This window comes from Mus caroli, unplaced genomic scaffold (genome assembly GCF_978045245.1).
Source record: "Mus caroli unplaced genomic scaffold, Mus_caroli_1 scaffold_2, whole genome shotgun sequence".
NCBI lineage: Eukaryota > Metazoa > Chordata > Mammalia > Rodentia > Muridae > Mus > Mus caroli.
The window spans coordinates 16091090-16109057 of record NW_028227257.1 but is presented as its reverse complement, the minus strand read 5'-3'; the positions used below and the strand labels follow the sequence as shown (position 1 = coordinate 16109057).

Sequence of the window (17968 nt, the reverse complement as noted above, 5' to 3'; positions counted from 1 at the left end):
CTATCTCGGGGTCCACTTCTCAAAGGTAAATTATGACATTAATAACATTCATATTCTGGGACTGAAGAGGTGGCTCAGCTGTTAAGAACACTGGCTGCTCTTCCAGAGGTTCTGAGTTCAAATCCACATGGTGTCTAACAACTATGACTCCAGTTTCAGGGGACCTGACAACCTCTTCTGGCCTCCGAGGGCACCAGACATGCATCTGGCACACAGACATATTCATGCGGACAAAAACACCCATACACATACAAATAAATAAATATCTAATAAAATATTTTCCAGGGGAAGCATGGGTATGCTTAGGTAACCTTACCTAAGTTCCAAAGAACATTTAAAATCTCCTACAGGAGAGGCACAGGGGCTGTCTACAGACTCCTACCTGGCTACATATCCTAGGGTGATGGTGTCACCTAGGATCCCACCAATGGTACCCTTCCTCACCTGGGAAAGTCGTGTCTACATAGCTAAGACGCATGATTCCTTTAACGAGCTTGAGTTGCTGCTTGCAGGACTGCTCAATCATCAGTTAGTCCCGTCCTGCATGAAGCCAGCCTTGAGTTTGAATCTCAGCTCCACCAGTTAGCAGCTCTATGACCTTGAGCAAGGTCACTTCTCCTCTGAGCCTCCCTTTCTTCCTCTGTAAATCAGGCCAAAGGGGTAGACAGCTGGAAAGCCCTTAGTGCCTGTGCCTGGGCAGAGAGTAAGTGCCGATGTGGTTAACAAATTGCAATTCATCCCCTTCTGCTGTTGGAAACCCTTTAGGAAGGGGAACATCAGAAAATGGAGTTTCAAATAAAGCTATCTCCAGACACTACTTGTGAAAAAGGGTTAACAGACCTCTATACTGTCGTTTATCTAAACTAAGAAGTGTTTCCGCAAGATTGAGAGGCACAAATGCGTAATGACGGTGAAGTCTTTGGCAGGTGACTGACCAACTGTGAGCGCTCTGGGGGCTCGGCCCCGGTTTCTGCATCCTTCCCTCCCTAGGGCCCTCAGGGAGGACCTACAGCTGGGAGGAGGAGGAAAGAGCCCCGGGATCCCCTTGCCCCTCCTCCTGCACCCAGTGAGTAATAACATCGCGGGGAGGGGGAGGAGGAAGAGGGGCCGGCTCGGAGAGGCCATGTGATGCTGGGCGCCAGCGAGCCGCTGCCGAGCCGCCTCCTTCCTCCTCGGATCGCGGGCTGTCATGGCGACCCCCAACAACCTGACCCCCACCAACTGCAGCTGGTGGCCTATCTCGGCGCTGGAGAGCGATGCAGCCAAGCCGGTGGAGACCCCCGACGCGCCCGAGGCATCCAGCCCCGCCCATTGGCCCAAGGAGAGCCTGGTTCTGTACCACTGGACCCAGTCCTTCAGCTCGCAGAAGGTAGAGCGGACGCGGGGTGCGGACAGGAGACTGGGAGGGGACTGGAGAGAGGGGCAGGTAGCACCGGGGGTCCCCGGAGGGAACTGTCCTGAGGGGCCGCAGAGCCCTGCCCCAATGCCAGGAGCATCTCCTTAGGCCTCGTTTCCTCCTGGGGACACCTGAACAGAGAGACAAAGGCCGGGGACAGACCGGCCCTGCCGGCAAGCGGCCTGATGGGGCTGAGCAGAGGAAGCCTCACTTTAGGCCAGCTTTCATCCCATCCACTGTTCCAGACACTCTCGGGCCACAGCTCCGAGGCCCTCGTTCTAGCAGGGGTCTTCTTCGGTCAGGGGCTTAGTCTTTCCCCAGCCGTCACCCTTTCTCAAGAGCTGAGAAGGAAGGAGTTGTTAACCCATCCCCTCAGAGCAGCTGGCTTGCCCATCAGATTTGTTTTGCTCTTAAAGGCACAGACCGGCTTTGGCTCCTTAGACCACTTAGAACACTCCCCTACTTCCTAGGGTAGGGGCAGTTGAAAGTACACCCTAGTACTGTCACCGGGGTTTCCGCTTTGTAGGAGTGAGATTAGGCTCTGCGCCCAGTACCTGGTGGCTCTAAGGGACTCAGTCTCCCACCCTGCCTGGGTAGCAGTCCTGTCTGCAGCCAGTGGGTTCAGCACCATGGCCAGAGCCCAGAACTCGTTCTAAGGCACAGCTGTTTTGTTACCTGACTACCCCAGCTCTCCACCGCCCTGTCCCATGCCTTCATTTTACACATGGGGGCCGGCAAGTATTGCTGAAGATAAATGCTTTGGAAACCAAAGACTTGGATTTGTGTTTTGGTCCAGGCTAAGTTTTATAACCTGAAAAATGGGATAGTGATAGAGGTAATAATAGCCACCAGGAACTTGAACCCCTCAGTAGAGTTTCTGGAGGGGCTGTTTAAGGGGTGACACAACAGTACTCCAGGCTGGCTCTACTCCCACCCCACTGTGCCTTGAAATCACTTCATGATCCTGGCTAAGACACAGCCTGCCAGATTCTGCCCCAGATGGCTGTTAGTCTAGAGGCCCACCTAGGTGATACTGAGAAAGTTGGACTACCTTTCACTCTTTAGTCTCCCAATTTAGAGCCCTTGAGTCTGAGATTAGCCAGGGAGAGCCCAGTGGGAGAACCATCTTCTTCGCTGGCCCACTATGAAGCTTTGGATGCCTCGGTTTACCTCTCCAAAGGCTAAGCGTTCTGATCTGTAAAGTGGAATAAACATGGTCACTTCTGCAGGGAGCTACCGTGAGGATGATGTGAAATTGTGTACAGGGAGTGTTGCTGTTGATGCCTGGTAAGGGATGGAGGGCCTGTTGATAAGGGTGTGAGGATTTGTTAAAGTGTTAGGGGGTGGAACGGGGATCAGCTCAGTAGCAGAGCTTGTGCTTAACGTGAATGAGGCTCTGGACTCAAATCTCAGCATCAAAATAAAAATTGCTAGATAAAGAAGAGTCGAAGCTAGCCAAGGTCACTCTGAGACCTGTCCATGCATTTGCATGTGCTTACCAAGCACCTACTTGCTTGCTGAGTGTGTCCTGGGCTGTACAAGGCACTGGGGATTTGGAGTTGGGTCAGACTGACCTCCAGTTCCCAGAACTCTCCCAATGAAAACCTTCAGGAAGCAGACCTCGATGACTGGCATACAATATGTGGTAGCGGGAGGCATCCCCCTGCTGTCCCTCTAGAGACTCTCCTGCTCCTCTCCCAGGGAAGATTCACGATTCAGCCTGGGCGTGGGGCATAGGTGGGTTGGAGTTAGGGAAGGGACTACTCACAGCAGCACTCCTTTAGGCTAAGTGTCTCTCAAGCTAGCGAGGCATCCTCGTGCCTCCTCCACCAGGGTACAGACACACAGCCTGAAAGCAGCACACAGGAAGAGGAGGATGGGTTTGGCAATCATGTGGCTGGGTTCATATCCTCTTGGCTGTTTATCCTCTGAGTGACTCTGGGCAAGTCACTTCACCTGTCTATGACTCAATCCTCACCTGCAAACAGGGCCTTGCTTTTCTCTGGGCTCTGCAGATTGCCTGGGGGATTTCCAGAACACTGGTGTGTGTTAAGAGCCTAGTGTGCAGTAGGAACACAGTGGGTGCATTCCATCTTCCCCTTTGGCCCTTAGGCCAAGCTTGCTGCAGACTCTCTGGGAAGCCCCTCCTTGATTGTATCTGAGCTCTTACATGCAGAAATGTCCTACCTTAGAGAGTGATAGCAACCCCTGTGGGCACTGGGGACTGTAGAAGATCCTAAGGGCAGCAAGACCATGTGGGAGCCCAAGGTCTAGACTCTGGGCCTAGCCAGCTGGGCTGCCCCTGACTAGCAGGACAATATACACACATTACTTTGCCTCTTGTGTCTCAGTGATGCATTTGATAAACTGGGGGCGGGGGGGGGGTAAAGGCAGTAGGTGAACTCCTGATCATTGCCTAGAATGTACATGGCATGTGCCAAGGACTCTGTGATCGCTGGCTGCCATGAAGACACCAGTTGTGACATGAGACACATTGGGTCCCTGTCCCTCTCAGACCCTGTGGATCTCATAACCTCTCTAGGTTTCACCTTGTTTGGTCTTTTGTGGGCAACACTAGTAACTCAACCTGAGGGTGTGAGGACTGAGTGATGTCATGCACGGTCATGGATGGAGCTCCTGATTGATTACACAACTGCGCACTGACAGAGTGCTCAGGCACTGTCCTGGGTGGTGGTCAGAGGCCACGGGGCTGGGAAGAAGCTAAGACTGCTTACTGGGAATATGAGTATGGCTCCCATATGTCCATGGCCTTCTCTGAACCTCAGTTTTCTCAATAGGAAAATATATCAGCTACCACCTGCCAGGATCCCTCCTTCCCCGTACAGAACGAATAGCCTTTCCTATTCCAGTGTTCTCTGCATTATATATACACACACAGATACACACACGCAGATACACACACAGACACACAGACACCACTCCCCCATTCCCCTTATATCTGCTAAGTTGTTTGTTTGTTTGTTTTGTTTTAGTTTTTTTTTTTTTTTTTTTTTTTTTTTTTTTTTTACAGAACTAAGCTACTTGCTACTGGCTAGCTTTGCCAGGTCATGCCTAGTCTCTAGGCTTGTTTCCTCTTGTAAAGTTTGGATAGTGACGGTGTTGGGGTATTCACAGGTACTGGTACCACATCCCAGAGTATCTGTAGGGAGTGTATGCTTTAGTTCGCATAAGGCTGTCTGTACATCACTTGGGACAGTAGACGGATGTAAGAGTGGCCTGGTGATAATCTTGCTATTTCTATGAGAGTGGTCTCAGGCTATCCTGGTACCCTGAAACATATCTGAGTAGAGGTTCCTCTGCCCCATCCTCTTGGACCCTTCCCCTGTCCCAGCTGTGCCTTCGAGGAGCCCTGTACCAGCCTTCAGCCCCCAAAGTTAAAAGCCTTAGGTCTGGGTCCTGCCAGGGACCAGTACTCCTGATTCCATGCAAGAGCTGAAAGGATAACTATCTCGTCTTTCAAACTCCTGGGCACTTCCTACCAACCTTGACCTACTGTGTGTTCAGCACACTCCTGCTCAGGCATCTACAGTAGCTCCCTAGTCCCTCCAAGAGAGACCCGGGATCCTCAAAATGGCCCAAAGGCACCTAACATGATTGAGAATCAGGATGCAGTCACAGATAGCCATGGACCCTTCTCAGCACACTGTTTTCAGTTGAATAACGGAATAACGTCCCATGGTAGGGTAATTAGAGCAGAAAAGGACCCAGTTGTTTTCAAGGTCATCTATGGGAATATTTTTAATACCACCACTCCATGTAATGACGTGTCTTTCTGCACCTGCCCACTATCTGACACAGTCTGGAGGCAGGTCCTGTTCAAGTCCCAGTTAGTATACACATACTTTGAGTAACTGCAACAACTGTCAAGCCATGCCCACACCCGACTTGTCTGCCCACGTCCTTAAAGAAGGGATAACAGTCAGGGAACTTTTGTCACTAAAGGGACATGTCATCCCTTCCCTCACTCACGGACTCCCTGAATTTATTTGCACATGGCTCCCTGCCTGAGTCTGGGAGTCTTCATTAAGTCATAGTACATAATCCTTGTACTCCATTCCTGGTCCTCACCCACCTGTCCTGGCTTCAGACATCTCCCGATGACTCTGCTTTATGCCTCTGCAGCAGATGCTCTTCCCCTGAAACTCCCTGCCCAGGTCCTCACGTGGATCTCTCCGTCCCCTTGTTAGGGTTGTGTTGAGCTGTTACACCCTTGTAGGCCTGCCTGATGTACCATCCTGTTCAAAGCTGTGTCCCTGTCTCCGTAACACTCTGGTACTGTGGCCCTATGGCCTTAACATTTTACCTTTATCTGTCCTGCCTAGAGCATCAGCAATAGCAGAATGGGGTCTGTTATGTTCACCACAGAGCCTCCAGCACTAGCAGTGAGAGCAAGGCCTGGCTTGTAGGTTCACAATGAACATGTACTAAAAAGTGATGTGTTCATAAGCCATTGGTGTTTGATAAGCCAGGCGTAGTGGCACACACCTGTAACCCCAGCACTAGGGAGACAGAGGCTGAGGGTGAGATTTCAAGGTCACTCTTGACTTTATAGGGAGGGAGAGGTCAGCCTGGGCTAGAGAAAAAGTATCTGCTTCAATAAACCAGTAGCTGTTCGTTGCCTTAAATGGGGAGGGGGCATTGGAAAAATAAGTAAGGCTCGGAGGTCTTGAGTGTCTTTTACAAAGTCACTCAGCAACTACACTACTGTGTAGAAAAGCCAAGCCAGGCCATCACAACCATCCTACTGTGCGTCGTCCTAATGAAGCAGCAGGAAATACTTTCCAGGCACCCACAGAGGAGGTAGATTCCCCTGAGATCGTGACACAGAGTGGCGACCCCCCTGGGTCTAACTAACCAAGTCTCCAGGAGACTGAGTGGCAGATGGCCGTGGTGGCTGTGTGCCCTTCCCTTGGGCCTGGCTTCCTCTCCGGGTTCCCTCCCCTGCACATGGCTCTGGCCTTCAGCTCCACTAAAGGTGAAAGCCTCCTCGGCCATCTGCCAGGGTGACCTGAGGCAGCTCCCAGCAGCTACTGTGTCTCTAAAGATAGTCCCTCCCCAGGCAGAAGCCCATACCTGACTCCCTCGAGGGAGCCTCAGGGCACAGCCCAGAGCACTTTCCCACAGCATGTTGGGAAAGGTGCCCTGACAGGGTAGAAGGCCAAGGGCAAGGGCAAAGGCCTGGTTTGGTCTTCTTTCTAGCCAGGTTGACCAGGAGCCCCTTCTCCCAGCTTGGCTGAGCCAAAGACCTCTGGGATATACAGAAAGAAGGGACCTGGCTGTGTTCTGTGCCCAGCTCCACCTCAAAGCTTAGGGGCTTCTCCAAGACACCGCCTCTCCCATCGGCCACTGCCATGGGTTCACATATGCACATCCACACACGCCTTGCCCACAAACACAAACTCTACTAAGCCGAGTACACACACTTTCTTTACACTCCCACAAGCACACTGTACACATGCGCACACAGCTGCCCACTCACTCACCTAGAGCAAACAGATGCTGCCCCGGCCTGCTCCCTCTGCAGTGATTCCTCCTGGTGGAACCAGAAATCCCTCCTACTACCCCAGAGGGAGCTGGTGGGAGGGGTGCAGGCGGGGAAGGAAGAAGCTGGAAGAGTGGGGCTTTTCAGATCACACAGCAAACATCGGTAGAGCCAGGTGGGCTTCCATTCTTAGTCTTTTCTGTCTATCAAACCTGCTGTCTTAGTTTTCTATTGCTGTGATAAACACAAAACTGACTAAAAGCAACTTGGGGAGAAAAGGGTTTATTTCAGTTTACACCTCTCGGGTAATAAACAGCCTATCACTGAGTGAAGTCAGGGCAGGGCAGGCAAGAAAGCAAGGCAGGAACCTGGAGGCAAGAACTGAAGCAGAGGCCGTGGAGGAGTGTGGCTTACTGGCTTGCTCCCCACGGCTTGCTCAGCATGCTTTCTAATCCATCTGCCCAGGGACCACCTGCCCAGGGACCATCTGCCCAGGGCTATCGCTATCCCCAGTGATCTGGACCCTCCCACATTGATCATTAATCAAGAAAATGTGCTTCAGACTTGCCTACAGCTAGATCTTATGGAGGCATTTTCTCGTGTTCTCAGTTGTCCCCAAATGACTGTAGTTTGTGTCAAGTTGACAAACGCTAGCCAGAATATGGGGTCTGATCCAAGTAGCTAATATCTATTGCCCTAATGTGTGCTGGAACATCATACAGGATTGAGCTTTTACTCCTCCCACAGCCTTCTGAGGGAACACAGTAGGATGCCCTACAACAGGAGGCTCCCAGGAGTAAGAAGACTTTTAAAGTCTTCTGGGTTGGAACAGATGGAGCAAGCCTGTGATTCTGACACTAGTCCCCCTCTTCTGATACTAAACCTGGACTCTCCGAGGGGGTCGAGATGCTCAGCCCATGTTTGCCATCTATGGTGTGGGAGAACATAAATGCTCAAGAATTGGCCTCTACCTCTTTCGGGGGTGGCCTCCTGGCCCTGGGTTGGAGCCAAACGATTGGGAGGGGCAGCGATGGAGTGGATTACCACTACCCCCTTTCCATGGTCTAGGATGAGACCATCCTCCTTCTGAGTCTCACCCCATAAGTGAGGCTCTAAGAGCTTCAGGCAAACACAGCCTGGGTCAGGAGAGTGACCCCCTCATTGGGCCCCTAGAGACATAAGGGAAGACTTGGGTGAGATTGGTGTCTCTCTTAGCTTTAGCTGCTCCAGCCTCGATCTGGCTACCTCTAGTTGCTCTTGCCGGCATCCATCCAGGCAATCAAGATGGGAAGGCGTTTGAAACAACTCAGGACTATGTGACTATGGACACATTCTCGTCTACCTCACTCTGTCCCGCAAATCATTTGAGGCATTTAGCTCTTGGTTATGATGATACTGGAATTTCTGTGAATTTCCTGGCCAGATCCATCCCTGGAGTCCGGGCCAAGTGTCTGCATCATGGTAACATTAAGTGTGAACTGACCTCATCTGTGTGCTAGACACGGACTTAGAGCTATAAATACTTTCATTTGGTCCTACGGGTTCAGGCAATTTGCCCACATCTGCACAGATGGAACCCCAGTCCCACATGTTAGACCCTTAGCACTGCCCTGTGTTCTAGCCTCTGGCTGCATTCTTCTCCAATCCGCAAGCACAAGCCCCCTGAGCCATAGCCCCGCCCCCCTCAAGTGCCCAAGAATGGGCTGCAAGCAAGTGTCCCCTCTTGTGTGTGACCTCTGACCTCCCTTCCTGCATGCCTCCCCCCACCCCGGGCAGAGTGTCCCCTGTGTCCACCCGCCTTCCCCCCCGCTCTGACCCTGGCGCCTGCAGGTGCGGCTGGTGATCGCTGAGAAGGGCCTGGCCTGTGAAGAGAGAGATGTGAGCCTGCCTCAGAGTGAGCATAAGGAACCGTGGTTCATGCGGCTGAACCTGGGTGAGGAGGTCCCAGTCATTATCCACAGAGACAACATTATCAGTGACTATGACCAGATCATTGACTACGTGGAACGCACCTTCACGGGAGGTATGCTATGCCCCCCAGGGGTGGGCAGGGATCCCATGGGCTCAGACAGCTTTGAACCTAAGCAAGCCACTGACCCATAGGCAGGACTCAGTGTTCCCCCCAAAAAAGCCAGATGCTACTGTGAGGGCTCAGATGCCTCCAGAGCCGCACACCTCTCCCTGGCACGCCAGGGAAGACATGGCCCAGATAACCCAGGTCAACTGGGGTGTGGCTCTCTTCTTTCTCTAGGAGCTCGATCAGGTTCAGCCCTGACCCTCAGGTTTCCCGCAGGCTCCCATAAGCAGAATGACATTTTATCAGAGCCCAAAACCCTACAACCTCTAAGTATAGTCAGGACCAGACTCCCAGGAACCCCATTGGCATGCTCTCAGGCAATGTGAACCCCGAAGATACACAAAGGACACCCTGGAACTTCTCTGCTCCCTCCCTGCCACCCTTTGGCTTCTGCAGGCTCAGTTGCTTGCTGGCTGGAGCAGGAGCCCAGGCAGCCGAGACAGTGGGCCCAGGGCCCGGGCTGGTATTATTTATAAGAACAAGAATCTGCAAGTAGGACATGGTAGCACATGCTTGTGATTTAAGCCCTTAGGAGGTGGAGGCTGGAGGACCAGGAGTTCAAGGCCAGACAGTTACACAGTAGAGTTGGAGGCCACACTGAACTACGTATGTGAGACCCCAATCCCCACTCAAGACAATTTGGCCTAAAACTCATAATGCAGACCAGGTTGGCCTGGAACTCACAGAGATCCCCCTGCCTCTGCCTCCCAGATGCTAGGATTAAAGGCGTGTGCTACCTCACCCAACCTCAAAACAACTTTTTTTTTTCTTTTTCTTTTTCTTTTTCTTTTTCTTTTTCTTTTTCTTTTTCTTTTTCTTTTTCTTTTTCTTTTCTTTTTTTTTTTTTTAAGAATATAAAATTTCTGGGCATGGTAGCACATGTCTATGCCCTATAGTTCCAGTAATTTGGAGACTGAGGCAGGAGAATCTCTAATTTGAGAATAGGCTGTGCTACATACGGAGTGAGATACTATCACAATAAAAAAAGAAGCATAAATATGAATAATTATTTGCCAAGTCAAGGAGGCTTAAGCTCTAAGCATCCAGCTTTTCAGCCCATGGAAAGCAGGCAACATATGCTTCCCCCGGCTCCTATCTGTAACTGAGAGGTGCTGGACCCTTGAGGTCAGCTTTGTAAAGCCCAGAGTAGCCACTGAGTCGCCAGGATTCCTAAAAGCCAGCGGCTGAGTCCTAGAAGGATTATTCTGGGACTTCTGAGTATTACTTTGGTGGTGGCGGGGTGGGGGGGGCTCTAGGTTTCTAAGGGGTGAGTATCTGGGTGGGGGCAGACATAGACTCTGCTCCAGCCCTTGCTGGTATCCACAGAGCATGTGGTGGCCTTGATGCCCGAGGTGGGCAGCCCACAACATGCCCGAGTGCTGCAGTACCGGGAGCTGCTGGATGCGCTGCCCATGGACGCCTACACACACGGCTGCATCCTGCACCCTGAGCTCACCACAGATTCCATGATCCCCAAGTATGCCACGGCTGAGATCCGCAGTGAGTGCTGCCCCTTGGGGGGACCCCCTCTTTCCTTGCAGAAGGTCCTTCTTCCTCACCTCGTGCTCCCGAGTCTCTCTATCCACCCTCTTCTCCTTCCTCTCTCCCTTTTGTCTTTCCTCCCTGTGCATCCCCCCATCTCCTGCTCCTGCCACCCCATTCAGATAACAGCACAGAGGTCTATCCACCAGCTTCTCTCCAGTCCGTGAAACCCCCTAGGGAGGCCCAGCTGCAGATACCTGAGGTCAAAGACTGGGAAAGGGTCCTGCATAGGTAGCCAAGAACACCGAGTGACATCAGGGTTGAGGTTTCTACAGAAGGCTGCAAGACACCCAATAGGTCTTTTTTTTTTTTTTTTTCTGATCTGAAGTCACCCATATATTCTCCTAACTATCAGGCTGCCTACAGTCAGTGGACGAGAATTAGACCCAGTCAGACAGCCCACCCAACAATAGTTTATTTGTGGGGATTTGGGTCTAGATTCTGTTATGGTATTTGGTGGCCCTAGAGGCAGAAGAGCCATGACCTTCTCTGATAGGTCCTACATAGTAAGTGGTCACCCCCTCTCCTTCCCATCCTCCTCTGTCCCAGGGTTGTGCAAAGGTGGGGAGGGGTTGGGTTGTGGAACTCAGTCCTAGCTCCAAGAACCCTGTAAGGAAGACTCAGGAGCTATGCTGGTGCTCCCATTCAGTCAGCCACAACCTGGATGAAGCTGCCAACAGGCAAAGATAACACAGCTTTTGCCATGCCAGGGTCACCACTCCTGGAAGGAAAGTCAAGGTCAGGCCATGACAGCGAAAGATAAGGAAACTTGGGCAGCCAGGGGTTGAGGGTGGAGGTCTCTGTACCAAACGCCAAAAAGGCTCATGCCTTGAAGATTAGCCCAGAGTCACTCTTGTGCATTTGAATGTGTGTACCAAGAAGTGCATACCGAGATATCCACCAGGCATGGTAGCAGATGCCTTTAAACTCAGGTGTCAGAGGAAGTTCCAGGCCAGTCTGTTACACAGAGAAACCCTGTTGGGGGCAGATGTGGATATTCACTACAACATAGTGAGAAATATCACTGGAAACAACCTTGGTGTCTACAAGTTAGAGACAGAGTAAATTCGCTGTTATGCTAAAAAATAATAGTCACGTGGGATAGTCTCAAGATACACTAATGGGTGTAAAAAGAGGATCGACCCAAACACATAGTGTGCCCTCTGCTCTAGCAAGTCCTGAAGAATGCCCCAGGCTCTTCGTACAAGGAATGGTTCTGGAAAGGTGTATAAGAAACTGCAGTAGTGTTGGTCTCCAGGGAACACAGCTGAGAGTCTGAAGATAAAGAGGTAACTGTTTGGTTTGGTTTGGTTTGGTTTGGTTTGAGCGTTTTTGAGACAGCCTTATGTAGTCTAGTCTGGTCTTGAACTCGCTATGTAACCGAGGATGACCTTGAACTCCTGATCGTTCTGCCTCCAAGAGCTGGGATTACAGACATGTTTGTCACCCCATCTGACTACAAAGACTTATTTTTATCACACCTCTTTTGCTTTTGCTTGCATTTTTAACTATGGATGTTTTAATGTCTGTATAACCTGTACACAAACCAGTTAGTTAAAATTTTTAAAATCTAGTTTCAATATCAGGGTCAGGACAACACAGAGGTAGGTCCCAGGGTCACAAAATCCTGGGATTATGGCAACATCCAAGAACAAATGGGAACATTCATGAAAGGAAAAGAGGAATACTTGTGGGGCAGGACAGGTGCGGGACAGGTGCAGGAAAGGTGTGGGACAGGTGCAGGACAGGTGCAGGACAGGTGTGGGACAGGTGCAGGACAGGTGCAGGATGTGGAGAACTGAAGGAAGTCTAGTGGAGGCAGAGTGGAACATGGGGCAGTGGCAGCATCTTGTGTGGATCTGAGGGGAAGGCTTGGAGGAGGGGGAGCTTTACAGACAAACAATGGGCCTTGACCCTAGCAGCTCTGTATTTCCCAAAGAGAATTTCCCTGAGAGAGGAAGTATGACCTTGGTTGCCATTTAAGTGAGTGGTGCTGTGGCCTGGCGAGGCTGTGAGCACCCGAGAACTTGCTCTGTAGATCAAATTGGCCTTGAACTCACAGAGATCCACCTGCCTCTGCTTCTGAGTGCTGGGATTAAAGGTGTGCGCCACCGCTGCTCTGTAAAATTAAATAAGTTATAAGGCGGGAGGGGGGAGAACAGAGGACATGATTAGTCCAGAAAAGGAGATGTGGGCTAGGGGTTTTGGAGTGGTCTGGTGCATGGGAATTTATTTGAGAGTCTGAGATGGGACAGGGTTTGGGGTATCTCAATGAGAGGTAGGGCAGCTGAGAGACAGATCCCATGGTCCCTGAAGACAAGCAGAGAGCTGTGCACAGAAGATCTTTGGAAGAGGGGGATGCGAGTGGGGTGAAGTAACACGTAGGAGACAGAGGCAGGAGGATCACCGCAAGTTTGAGGCCAGCCTGGTCTATACAGCAAGTTCTAAGCCAGCCAGGGCTGAAACTCATACGAGATCATAGGTGGCCACTGAGTGCTGATTGTCCCATGGGGAGTGTCCTGTGGGGAATGCTGCAGGAAGAGCCTTCAGGGCCTGGTTTAAGGTGAGGGGCTCTGAGGACATCCCAGGCTGGGCTGGCTTCATCTGTCGGAGGAGACTCTGGAAAGGGGAAGAGCTCTGGGTTTCAGGTTCTACACATTTCCAGCATCATCTTCTCCTCCTCCTCCTCCTTCTCCTCCTCCTCCTCTTCCTCCTCTTCTTCAAGGCTACAGTCTCCCCTTCAGCAAGGTTTACTGGCCCCTTGTGCCCCAGGCAGGTGACTTTCTCCCAGTCCTGTGGGAAGAAGCCCTAGCGAGCAGGGAGACAGGACCTTTCCTATTCTTTCCCAGGACATTTAGCCAATGCCACCACAGACCTCATGAAACTGGACCACGAGGAGGAACCACAGCTCTCTGAGCCCTACCTTTCTAAACAGAAGAAGCTTATGGTGAGTACCCTGCCTATGCCCCGCCCCAAAGACAGGGACAACTAGATGCAAATGATTCTAAATGGAAGATCAGAAGATGCTGTGACCTGGAAAAAGTACAGGTTGGCTCCTCCAATCATGTCTCCTCTACCATATCCTGGCTATTTGGCCATGGAAAATCACTGCTACACCAGCCTCTGGTTTCTTATGTTGCCCCTGGAAACACAGTCCTGAACCCAGGTTCTTGCATCAGACAGTATGGAGAGATTGTTCCAAGGATATGGGAGAGGTAGGGAAGAGGATGGCCAAGCCTCCTCTGACCCTGCAAAAAGCTCTGGAATATGAAAGGCACCCTATAGCTGGCCGGGCTTCAATACCCTGTATCAGTCAGCCATTGGCTACAGACCGTATGTGGGGGTGGGGATCATCTTCCATGTGCTTCTGAGCAGAATTGGCAGAGAGCCATTCTCTGGGAGAAGAACATCAGTGCACTTAGCACAGTGGTACCGTTGCTCCAGTCCCATGCCAGGGAATGTGCGCAAGGTGGCCGAGCTCACTGGACTGGCTCAGTCCTGGATAAGGGTACATTCAGTGGTGAGCCGTGTCACATACAGGAGGGGGTATTTGAAGGCAGGGTCTTTTGTGTGTGTGTGTGTGTGTGTGTGTGTGTGTGTGTGTGTGAGGGTGTTAGGCAGAGCTCCTTCATCATCTCTGCATATCATGGCTCTCATGAGACCAGCTCACGCTGGAGCACCTCTCCTGCCTGTCCTGCCCATAGGCCAAGATCCTGGAGCACGATGACGTGAGCTACCTGAAGAAGATCCTCGGGGAGCTGGCTATGGTGCTGGACCAGATTGAGGCGGAGCTGGAGAAGAGGAAACTGGAGAATGAGGGTAGGTGCTGTACCAGCGGTGAAGGGGTCAGCCCACCTGCTTGCCCTACCCACTCTGTCAATCCCCAGCCTCTTTCTCCCAGAGATAGATCCCAGAGCCTTGCCAGCTGGTTAGGATCAGGAGCTGTGGAGTCAGGCAGACCTAAGGTCTAGGGCTGCAGTGGCCTTGACAAGTCCTGCCCTGTACTGGGACCTGGGTCTCCCATACACAGAGTGGAGAGAATGACAGAATCATTGAGACATTTGGAGTACTCGGGATGGCATCATGTGGCATGCGTTTACTCTGTGGGTGAAGAGGACAGTATGGTGACTGTTAGCATTCACGGTCTCACCTGACCCTGAAAGGGGACATCTTTGGGCTCTTACTGCTGCTGTAGGGTAGGTCTCGGACCCTGTCATGACAGCTTCTCTCCCGCCCCACACCTTTGCAGCAACGCTAGCCTGGTGTCCCCTCTGTGACAGTCTGCCTCATCAGCTGGTAGCACACGGTCGTTCTGAGCTCACCTTGCAGTAAAGAATGACTGTAAGCTTCTGACCCCCCCCCCGCCCCCCTGCGCTCCAATCTCTCAAAGGTTGGGATTACAAGACATGTTCTACCATGCCCAGGTTTATCCAGGGCAAGGGTTCAAGCCCAGGGCCCAGTGCATGCTCCCGATGGAGCTATGCCTCAGCTCCTTCAATCTGAGATTGATAGTCTATGAAGCCCCTTGAAAAGATGGCAAATACCTACGGAGGAGGGAGATTGAGCCAGTCACCTCTGTAGGAGAACACTGCTTCAGGCACAGGAGCCTGCCAATGCAGGGCTCTGAGGTGAGATCGGACTTGTCGTGAGGCTCTGCAAGGAGATCCATGTGGTGGATAAGACTCAAGAGGGAAGCAGACTCTTGGGCCTGGAAAGAAGTGGGGGCAGCACACAGGTAAGACCACAGGGCTTTGCTCTGTCAGTGAAGCATCGGCTTGACAGGTCCCACTTAGACCTTAACAGGATCCCTCTGTGTGCTGCTGTGCTGATAGTAGATAAGGAGGCAGAAGCGGAGTCAAGGGAACCATTTAAGAAGCACTGTGATCACTTGGGGAGGAGAGAGTGGTAGTTCATGTTGGGATGGTGCAAGAAGAGACACTAGAGTGTGTGTGTATTCTGAAGAGAAAGCTAATTAGACGGACTGGCAGACTGACTATGCGCAAGACGGAAGAAATTGTTCCCGGTGGCACCTGGGCTCTGGCACTTAATAGAAGGGGGGAGAGACACTACTGCAGTGGGGTGTGGTGAGCTTGGGAGCCCCAATCCAGAATTCCCTGCTGGACATGTTTAATTTGGAATGCACAGTGACACTAGGTGGAGCTATCAACCAAACAATATAAGTCTACAACTTTGGGTGGTGCAGCCTGTAATTCCATCATTCTGGAGGTTGAGGCAGGAGGATCACAAGTTTGAGGCCAGTTTTGGCTTTAGAGTCTGTTTCCAAAATTGAGAGAGAGGAAGAGAGAGAGACAGAGACAGAGACAGACAGAGACACAGAGACAGACAGACACAGACAGAGGGGAGAGACGGGGAGTGGGGTGGGGGAGCAGGGAACGTAGTTCAGTTGGCAGAGCGGTTACCTAGCTTGTACCAAGTCCTAGGTTTGACTCCCCCAGCACTGCATAAACTTGGTGTGGTGGTAAAAGCCTACAATCCTAACTCTCAGGTGTGGGCAGGAGGATGAGACAGTCAAGGTTATCTTCACTATAGTGTATTGGAGGACAGCCTGAGCTACACAGGACCTTGTCTCAAAAAAACAAACAAACAAACAAACAAAAACAAAACAAAACAAAGCCAGGAAAAGCAGAGGGCAGATCTGTGCAATTTACAAATCAGTTGATTTGAAGGAAGAGCGGAGAAGGCTGGTGTGAGGATATGGCGGAACTGCTAAGAAGGTTTGGGAGGGAATGGCCTCAGGAGAGAGACACTGGCAGGCAGACCAGAGCCAGGGCTTCTAAGAAGTGAGTACCAGGTGTCCTCTCGCTCTCCAGGGCAGACGTGCGAGCTGTGGCTCTGTGGCTGTGCCTTCACCCTGGCGGATGTCCTCCTGGGAGCCACCCTGCACCGCCTCAAGTTCCTGGGACTGTCCAAGAAATACTGGGAAGACGGCAGCCGGCCCAACCTGCAGTCCTTCTTTGAGAGGGTCCAGAGACGCTTTGCCTTCCGGAAAGTCCTGGGCGACATCCACACCACCCTGCTGTCAGCTGTTATCCCCAACGCGTTCCGACTGGTCAAGCGGAAACCGCCATCCTTCTTTGGGGCATCCTTCCTCATGGGCTCCTTGGGTGGGATGGGCTACTTTGCCTACTGGTACCTCAAGAAAAAATACATCTAGAGCTGGGCTGGGGCCTGGTGTGTGACTGGCGGTGTCTCTGTGCTGTGTGCTTCCCAAATCCTGCTCAGTTACTCACTGTCCCATGAGCACTGGACAGACCTTCCTGCCCCTTCTTCCTAGTAATTCTATTGTCAGTGTGACAACATTCCATAGTTTAGAAGTAGACATTGTCAACGCCGTGATTTGAGGCTACGGCTCTACCAGAGGACAGAGAGAGAAAGCGAGAGAAAGGAAATCCAAATGTCTTTTCTGCTGATTCAAAGACTCAAGACGTTACTGTGGGGACTGGTTAGCATCTGAGGTGAGTCCCAGAGTGTTCCACCCGGCAGGGCCCAGGTTCTGGGAGGTGCTGGGGACTCAGAGGGCCTGACCCCAGCCTCCCGTTCCCTCTTGGCAGGGACCTCTTCTATAGGACAAAGCCAACATGGAGACCCAACTCATCTAACCAGTACCTCTGTCTGGGACTGGAGAGCCAGAGTCCCCGTGGAAAGTCTCTGAAGACCAGAAGGGGTCTCATTCTTCTCCTGGACATGGACTGAGACAGCAGTGGCTCAAGCCAAGCAGTGGCACCCTAAAACCCATCTCTGGCTGGGATCAACTAATTCCATGGGCACACCCTTCACCCCTTTCCTCCTCATTGGCCAGCTGGTGAGGGTTGGCACTTACCTAGAAATCCTGAGGCAGCAGCGCGTCAGCCACTCCTACCTTGAGTTGAGTTCCCACCCTTCACGGTGGGCCTCTCAGCAAAAGCCATGTTGACCTTCCCTCCCAAGGTCAGTCTCAGCTCAAGAACAGGGGTGCCTCCCTCATGGTCTCCACCTCTGAAGGTCCTTCTCAGCTCACGAGCGGGGGTGCATCCACCTCCTCCCCTTTTTTTCCCCCAGGAACTCCTCATACTGCATGCAGTGGGGTCTCTCCTCCACACTGCTCCCCCGGTCTCACTTTCCTGTGCCTTCTGCATGTTGAGAAAGGGTTTGGGTGTCACTGCCGCTCATGCTTAGAGTCCCCAATAAAGCATCCAGGAGGAGCGATTGCTTTTCATTTCTAAACCGTGTGGTCCTATTCAACTCTCATTTCCAAAGTCAGGACAGAGGGCTGGAGGCGTGAGGTTTCAGATCCAGCTATTCCGAAGATCAAGCTCACCTGGCAAGGCGGCCATTGACTACCTTCCCAGCAATTGGGAGGCCAAGGAAGGACAGAAGGACAGAGACAGATCACCTGCTGCCAAAAACTTCTGACATGGTCATAAGTCCACTTATGCATTTGGGTACCTAA

General features: G+C 51.8%; 1 protein-coding gene across 2 annotated transcripts; it reads left to right on the top strand.

Moving 5' to 3' along the window:
- Positions 1-1084: 1084 nt before the first annotated feature.
- Positions 1085-17742, top strand: Gdap1l1 (ganglioside induced differentiation associated protein 1 like 1). Of its 2 annotated transcripts, XR_015045798.1 has the most exons (7): positions 1085-1369; positions 8730-8922; positions 10303-10476; positions 13368-13465; positions 14223-14337; positions 16350-16994; positions 17091-17742. XR_015045798.1 is itself a non-coding variant. In XM_021156120.3 (6 exons), exons 1-6 carry the CDS (start codon positions 1190-1192, stop codon positions 16691-16693), a joined length of 1104 nt encoding a protein of 367 aa, XP_021011779.1. In that variant the 5' UTR covers positions 1085-1189; the 3' UTR covers positions 16694-17742. The 2 variants fall into 2 exon arrangements, 1 of the variants encoding a protein (XP_021011779.1); XM_021156120.3 differs by having other exon boundaries at positions 16350-17742.
- The last annotated feature ends 226 nt before the right edge of the window (positions 17743-17968 follow it).